The sequence below is a fragment of the Zingiber officinale genome, chromosome 6B, assembly GCF_018446385.1.
Source record: "Zingiber officinale cultivar Zhangliang chromosome 6B, Zo_v1.1, whole genome shotgun sequence".
Classification (NCBI taxonomy): domain Eukaryota; kingdom Viridiplantae; phylum Streptophyta; class Magnoliopsida; order Zingiberales; family Zingiberaceae; genus Zingiber; species Zingiber officinale.
Genome location: NC_055996.1, coordinates 8,531,200 through 8,539,467, shown reverse-complemented (window position 1 = coordinate 8,539,467; position 8,268 = coordinate 8,531,200). Strand labels below are relative to the sequence as shown.

Genomic DNA, 8,268 nt, shown 5'->3' with positions numbered 1-8,268 from the left:
GTGAGAGCTTTCCTCATGGTGTTGTTAGTTAATACGATAATGGGATGCGCCAAAAAATAAGGTCTCAAGCGACGAGCCATGAGCACCAATCCGTAAACTAATTTTTCCAAGGTTATGTACATGGTCTCAGCTCCCTTCAGTAAGTGACTTAAAAAGTACACTGGTCATTGTACATTGTTCTATTCCTTCACCAATACCGCTCCCACGGCCTCAGAGGTGGCTGAGAGGTATACCCAGAGTGTTTCCCCGGTCACGGGTTTGAACAAGGAAGACAGGGTCTCTGGATACTTCTTTAGTTCTTCGAAGACTTGAGTGCACTCCTTGTCCCATTGGAATTTGGCAACTTTCCTGAGTATTTTAAAGAAGGGTGCCGCTCAATCCGCTGACTTGGAAATAAATTTGGACAGAGCTGTTATCCTGCCTACTAACTTTTGTACCTCCTTCAGATTTTGAGGAGCTTTCATGTCTCGAAGTGCCTGAACTTTCTCAGGATTAGCTTCAATTCCCCACTCGGTCACAAGATACCCCAAAAACTTCCCTCCCCGAGCTCCGAACATGCATTTCAACAGATTTAACTTCAATCCATATTGCCTAAGAGTACGATATGTTTCTTCTACATCGGTAATCAAATTTATGGCCAAACTGGACTTTATGAGAATGTCATCCACGTAGACCTCCACATTTCTCCCGATCTGCTCCGGAAAGATCTTGTCCATCATCCTTTGATACGTAGCTCTTGCATTTCTCAACCCAAAAGGCATGACCGTATAGCAAAATGTACCATACGCTGTGATGAAGCTGACCTTTTCCTGATCCTCCAGGACCAAGGGAATATGATGATATCCCTGATAAGCATCTAACATACATATCCTTTCACAACAAGCCATTGAATCCACCATCTGGTCGATCCTTGGTAGTGGGTAACAGTCTTTTGGGCTGGTGCGATTGAGATCCCGGAAGTCAATGCAAACTTTCCACTTATTGTTGGGTTTAGCTACAAAAACTACGTTAGAAAGCCAAGACAGAAATTGTATTTCTCTAATATGCCTAGCTTTCGTGAGCTGATCCACCTCAGCCTGGATAATTTTATTCTGTTCGACCGAAAAGTTCCTCTTTTTTTGCTTGACCGGTCGAGAATCAGGTAGGAGGTGTAGCTTATGCTCCGCCACTTCAGGCTTAACTCCTGACAGCTCCTCTGGGACCAAGCAAAGACATCTTTATTGCAAGTCAAAGATTGGATCAGATCCGTCTTAAGCCCGGTGGGTAGGTCACTCGCTATGCGGGTGAGGCTTTTCGGACGCTCAGGATAAACCTGAACCTCCTCCCAAGGAATGAGCTCCTTTGCTACAGATAGAGGCTCTTCTTGGATGGCGTGGACGCCCCCATCCTGAGTTCTTTGTGCTTTACGAGACTCCACTTTAACCATATCGATATAGCACCGACGGGAGACCCGCTGTTCTCCTTTAACTTCCCCGACCTGGTCTCCCACGGGGAATTTGATTTTTTGATGAAAGGTGGAGACCGCCGCTCGGAATTCATGTAATGCCGGCCTGCCTAGGATGACATTGTAAGATGAGGGCGAATCCACCACGATGAAGATGCTCCTCCTTGTTCGCACCAGGGGCTCGCTGCCCAGGGATATGACCAACTTGATCTGGCTCATGGGCTTTACTTCATTGCTTGTTAATCCATACAAAGAAGTAGCCATTGGTTGAAGCTCATGGATGTCTATATGCATTTCTTCAAACGCGGTTCTAAATAGCATGTTGACAGAGGTTCCGGTGTTGACGAAAACTCTGGACACTCGGCTGTTGGCTATGACAGCTTTGATGATGAGGGCATCATCATGGGGCAGCTCCAACCCTTCCAGATCTTGTGGTCCGAAGCTGATAACAGGGTCGATAGTCCGCTCTTGGCTACATCCAACAACGTGAATCTCCAAACGTCGCTCATGAGATTTCCTTACCCTGCCTGAATCTCCGTCTGTAGGTCCTCCAGAAATCATGCCCATCTCTCGAATGACCGAATTGCCTCTATTCTCCTCCTCTCGAACTTCTCCTTGCTCCCGAGCACCTCCATGCTGCTGACCATTTGGCCCACCCGATCTGATCGGGGTCTGCTGGCTTGACCCGCTGTGATACGTTGGATGTCCATAATTTTCTGCACTTGGGGAGCCAGCTTGGGGGTCGGTAGGCCTAACTTAGCAGCGCGTCGAGAGTCACGGGCAAATTGGAAGCAATCATTGGTGGCATGCGTATGTGATCGATAGTAGGTATAGTAACGAGGACCCCACAGACCAGGTCTGGGAGCATGGGCCGTGGCCACCCGTGGGATCGGCCAGGAATCCTGACAAGGCGGAAAGGGAGGTCGGATTTCCCGGGCGTGTGGAAGAGGTTGAGCCGGTGGCTAGGGCGTTCTTTTTTCCGGCTTGTTAATGGAGGAAGGCGTTCTATCAGCCTTCCTTCACGCAATCTGCGCTTCCTCCACATTGATATAACTGGCAGCTTTTTCCAACATCTCATCAAAATTCTTCACAGGACTTCTGATGAGGTCTCTGAAGAATTCCCCTTCTATCAATCCATGAGAGAAGACACTCATCAATATCTCTGAAGTGGCAGATGAGACATCTTGAACCACTTGATTAAAGCGCTTAATGTAACTCCTTAAAGGCTCAGCAGGTCCCAGCTTGAGAGCAAAGAGGTAGTGGTCCATTTTTTGATATTTCTTGCTATTAGCGAAGTGACGTAGGAAAGCAGTTTTGAAGTCCTGAAAATAAGTGATGGACCCGTGTGGAAGCCCATCAAACCATTTCTGTGCTGAGCCAGACAAAGTGTTCAGGAATACCCGACATTTGACGACATCACTATATTGATGCAACAATGTCGCGTTCCTAAATTTGCGAAGGTGATCCTCAGGGTCCTTGCTACCGTCGTATTCCCCAATAGCAGGGGGCTTGTACCCTTTAGGTAGCTTCTCTTCTAGTACCCTTAGGGAGAAGGGCACTTGCTCTTCAGGTTCTATCCTAGGCTCTTCCTTGAGGACAATGACTTTCCCCTTCTTAGAGTCTCTAGGCGAGGGACTCTCTGCCATGGAAGCTTGTGGTTGCTCCTTCTTTTGATTGTAACACCCAGGGTCTCGCTGATAGAAACCTAGACCGGGCTCCCTGTAGAAGGCCAGGGGAAACTCCTTAGGCTGCTTTCTTTTAGATCCCCGATCAGAAATATTTGTTGGATCTTTAGAACCTTCCGGCATCTTGTGCGGTCGGAAAACGGTGGTTTGTTTTGCTGAAGCTGCACGCCTTTTGGCTTCTTTGAATAGCTCATATTCTCTAGCGGTGTCACGTTGATTTGCCATTCTCGTCCATGTTCACGTTCTAGAACAGGAAAATGTGTTCCCACAGACGACGCCAAATTGATCCCGTCCGGAATCTGAGTCAGATGGAGGTCGGTTGCGCTGTCACTGCCATTGACGCAAGGCGATGGAGACCTCGTACGAGTACAGTACTTCACGAGCGGGTTCCACGGGCTGTTGATGAGGGGTAATGACTAGGATAGCGAAGTGAGAGTTCCCTACGCACACGTAGACAAACACCCTCCACGTTAGGGACCAAGAACTAGGGAAAAAGTCCCCGGAGCAGGTCCTTCGACGCTCAAGTCAGGTACTTTTTCCCCAGAAGAACAGTAAAAATTACAGAAAGTAGTAGACAAATGCGAAAAGGTGAGTGAGCGTACTTGTGCCAGGGAGAGGGCACCCCTTTTTATATGACCATGTGTACCTAGGGCATCTGGCAAGTGTCAGGGAATGTCGGGTATCAGACTCTGTCTAGCAGTGGGCGACACTTGGCATCCTCCTATAGGTCAGAGGAAGGTTATGCTATCAACTGGTCACAGCCCGTTAGAATATACCCTGACACATAGCAGATATTTTCTAACAGGTGGTTACGATTCTCTGACTCTGTTGTAGTTTTCGTTGATCAAGTGTGAACAAGAGAACTTCTGACAACTAGCGATCGCCAAGCCTGACCGGGAACAAGAGAATTCCTGACAACTAGCGATCGCCTGGTCTGACCGGGGTGCATCTGAGTAGTCCGTCATATCCCGACCAGGCGCATCAAGTTAGTGTATATGAGTCTGCTGTGAGAAAACCCGACCAGTAGGGATGGTTCCTTCTCCTTCTTCCTTATTCCTGGTGTTACTAATCTAACTTCTTGACATGGGCATCCCGACCGGTTCACCCGTCCGAATTCCAGACCTGGACCTCTTACCCGAGTAACTTGTCTGAATTCTTGACCTGGTCATCTTGACTGAGCATCCATTCTGAACTCCTGACCTGGACCCCTCGCCCAAGTAACCCATCTGAATTCCCGACCTGGGCATCCTGACCGAGTAACTTGTCTAAATTTCTGACCTGGTCATCTTGACCGAGCATCCATTCTGAACTCCTGACCTGGGCCCCTCACCCAAGTAACCCTTCTGAATTCCCGACCTGGGCATCCTGTCCGAGCGTCCATTCTGAACTCCTGACCTGGGCCCCTCGCCCGAGCAACCCATCTGAATTCCCGACCTGGATATCCTGACCGAGCGTTAGCTGGGTAACGACCTTTAACATTACAACCCCTTTTTGGGGCGATACGTCTTCTCGACCTTTGACTACCACACCCCCTTGACCTCTAACTACCATACCCCCTTGACCTCTAACTGTCACGTCCCCTTGACTTCTGACCTCCACGTCCCTTTGACTTATGACTGCCACGTCCCCCTTGACTTCTGACCTCCACGCCCCTTTGACTTATGACTGTCACGTCTCCTTGACTTCTGACTGTCACGCCCCCTTGACCAGATCCTACCATTATGCATCGTATTAGTCCAATTGATTAATTTATCGGGATGAACCTGGTCGATCGACACGAGTGATGATCATCTGTTGACCGGAACACATTGGGGGCTCGTATGACTAATTTGATTATATTATATTGAGAGTAGTTACTTTTTTATCATAAAAATTGTTTTTAAAAAACATTAGATTAGAATTGATTGCTACAATTGATTTGGATTTGGCGAATGAGCAGATGGGTAAAATAAGTATTGAATACTTAATAATCTTAAAATTAAATAAGTGATTTAGGCATTTGAAAAACTTTCCTACTCACAGTTAGTTAATTTGCCGCTTCATTTTCTACAAGGATGCTTAACACAGGTAAGACCGTCAGAGGGCGACAAAATCACAGCCGACGGCCAAACAAGAATCTTCTCTCTTTCTCTGCTCTCCACTAGAAGACAACGGCGGCGTAGCTCCGGTGCGGAATCTCTTCATAAGAACCATCGATCCGCCAAGGAGAGTTTACAGAGACCGCGATCGAGCGCGCCGTGGACAATGGAAGTGGTAAACAAGTACGTCTCCCTCAAGCACCACGTCGATGGCCACCCGTCGGAATCCGACTTCGAGCTCGCCAGCACGCCGCTGCAGCCCGCCCCCGGATCCGGCGAAGTCATCGTCAAGAACCTTTTCCTCTCCATCGACCCCTACCAGCTCAACCGCATGAAGCGCTACAGTTCGTCTCACACGGCCATCATCGCCGCCTCCAAAATCGAGCCCGGGCAGGCACGCGTTGCGTGGCCACTAGTCGCTCAGGTAACGCTTTCGCCGCCTGGTCTCAGTTCACAACTTCGCTCTTCCTGTTGCAGAGGATCGACGCGTACGGGGTGGGGAAGGTTGTGGCCTCTGGGAGGGCGGAGCTGGAAGCGGGTGATGTGGTGGCCGGATTGCTGGGGTGGGAGCAATACACGGTGGTCCGGCCGGGGACCGTCTTGATGAAGGTGGACGCGAAGGATCTCCCTCTTTCGTACTACGCCAGCGTTTTGGGTGAGTACTCTCTCCATCTGCACCAGATTAAAGAACACAAGAAGGATGGGCCGAATTTGTTGACGACTGCTACAGGACCGAGTGGGTTGACAGCGTTCGCCGGTTTCTATGACGTTTGCAAGCCGAAGAAGGGAGAGAAGGTCTTCGTCTCGGCGGCGTCGGGTTCAGTCGGGAGCTTGGTCGGCCAGTACGCCAAGCTCTCCGGCTGTTATGTCGTCGGATGCGCCGGGAGCAAGCAAAAGGTGGATCTGCTAAAAGGCAAGCTCGGATTCGACGACGCGTTCGACTACAAGGAAGAAGCCGATCTCAAGTCTGCTCTGAGAAGGTACCGCCAATTCACAATTAACGGCCGGCCGATTGATTCCCGGTGCATGTGAAACTTAGGATGCTCTGTTTTCGCAACAGGTACTTTCCCGAAGGAATCGACATCTACTTCGACAACGTTGGCGCCGCCATGTTGGAGGCAGCAGTGGCCAACATGAACTCGTTCGGCAGGGTGGCAGTGTGCGGGGCGATATCGGAGTACACGAACGCCGGCAAGAGAGCGGCTCCGGACCTGATGGACGTAATCTACAAGCGCATCACGCTGCGTGGATTCTTGGCCTTGGACTACCTCCACTTGCACGAACAGTTCTCGGCCGCAACCTCGGACCACCTTCGCCATGGCAGAATGATTTCGCTAGAAGACGTATCCGTCGGCATCGAGAGCGTGCCGACGGCATTTGTCGGGCTTTTCAGAGGTGATAACGTAGGGAAGATGCTCGTACGGGTGGGTGAATTAGAAGGCGCTGAGCTTTAACTACTGAATCCATGTGTGTGTTGTTTTAATTTCAATTAAATCTATAATAATACTTTCGATGAATTTCAGTTGATGTGGATTTGGGGTTGATCGTGTCAAGGTCAAGATGGGATGACTAAGTAAAGTAACCACAATCAGTAACTTCGACCGGCTGAATACAAGTCAGGTTTATGATAATTGTAAGTAGAAGAATAGGAAGAGAGTAAGAAATAATAAGAAAATAATAAAATTTATTATTTATTGATATTTATCCTAAGGATAATAATATATAATGTTAAAAATATACTTTGTGATCAATTAATAAATAACAGAATTTTTCTTTGAATAATTATGATAATTATTCTAATAATTATAACATAATTATTAGAATAATCTAAATATTAATTTAATTTGATTTGGTGATTTGATCCGATCAATTCTGATAATTCTTTTTTATATCTTTTACCCCCTGATAAACTTAACGGGAAATCTTTGACGTTGAGTTTGCTTGCTAACTTGTTGAAACGTTATCTGGATAATGACATAGTAAAGATATTAACGATTTGATCTTTAGCAAAAATATAAGAGACGGATAACTATTGAGTTGCCACATGTTCACGAACAAAATGAAAATCAATTTCCACATATTTTGTACGAGCAGAAAAAATTAGATTTGCTGTGAGATATGTTGCTCCAATATTGTCGCACCGAATTTTTGGTACAATATTTGATGCAAGATGAAGTTCAGAGAGAAGTGATTGAAGCCCAATAATTTCTGACGTTGTATTTGCTATAGCTTTATATTCTACCTTATCAGTGCTTGAACGAGATACTGTAGGTTACTTTTTCGAATTCCATGAGATAAGATTTTGTCCAAAAAATATTACATATCCACTAGTAGAGCGTCTATCTTCAGGAGAACTTGCTCAATCCGCATCACTATATGCATGTAAATCTCGAGACGATTAGCAATATAAAAGAAGACTATGTAGAATAGTAGACAGTGAAATATTCTTTTTACATTATCCCAATTTTGTTCAGTTGAAGCATGCATGAATTGACAAGCACGATTTACTGCAAAAGTAATATCAGGGCGTGTGATGGTGACATATTGTAAGGCTCCAACAATACTTCGATAAATTTATGGATTAGACAGAGCAGGAGAGGAAGAAGTTAGAGAGTTGTTTATAGCAATTGGTGTAGAGATTAGATGTGGTCAATCCATTTTGGCTCTTTGAAGAAGTCTAGTAAGGTATTTGCTCTGAGAGAGAAGATATCCAACCTCATGTGGAATAAGCTCAATACCAAGAAAAAAATGAGCAATACCCAAATCTCGAGTAGAAAATTCTTGATTGAGAAGACTTAATAAAGTTGTGATACCCTTGTAATCATTGTCGGTTATCAGAATATTGGCCACATAAATAAGAAAAAATATCATGGATCCATCATTATATTTGTGAAATAGAGACGAGTTAGTCTTTGATCCAGAAAATCCTTGAGCTTGTAACCAATTGATAGTCGATGAAACACCATGCACGAGGAGCTTATCGAAGACCATATAAAGATTTCTTAAGTTGGCAAATATGAGATGGAAATTGTGGATGAATGAACCTAAGTGGTTGCTTTAT

The 8,268-nt window shown here is 46.3% G+C and overlaps 1 protein-coding gene across 1 annotated transcript; it reads left to right on the top strand.

The window, feature by feature from the left end:
* Positions 1 to 5,258: 5,258 nt before the first annotated feature.
* Positions 5,259 to 6,739, top strand: LOC121989916 (2-alkenal reductase (NADP(+)-dependent)-like). Its single transcript, XM_042544216.1, has 4 exons — positions 5,259 to 5,601; positions 5,685 to 5,862; positions 5,938 to 6,187; positions 6,268 to 6,739. The coding sequence occupies exons 1-4, from the start codon at positions 5,374 to 5,376 to the stop codon at positions 6,659 to 6,661; spliced, it is 1,050 nt and encodes a 349-aa protein (XP_042400150.1). The 5' UTR covers positions 5,259 to 5,373; the 3' UTR covers positions 6,662 to 6,739.
* Positions 6,740 to 8,268: the final 1,529 nt, after the last annotated feature.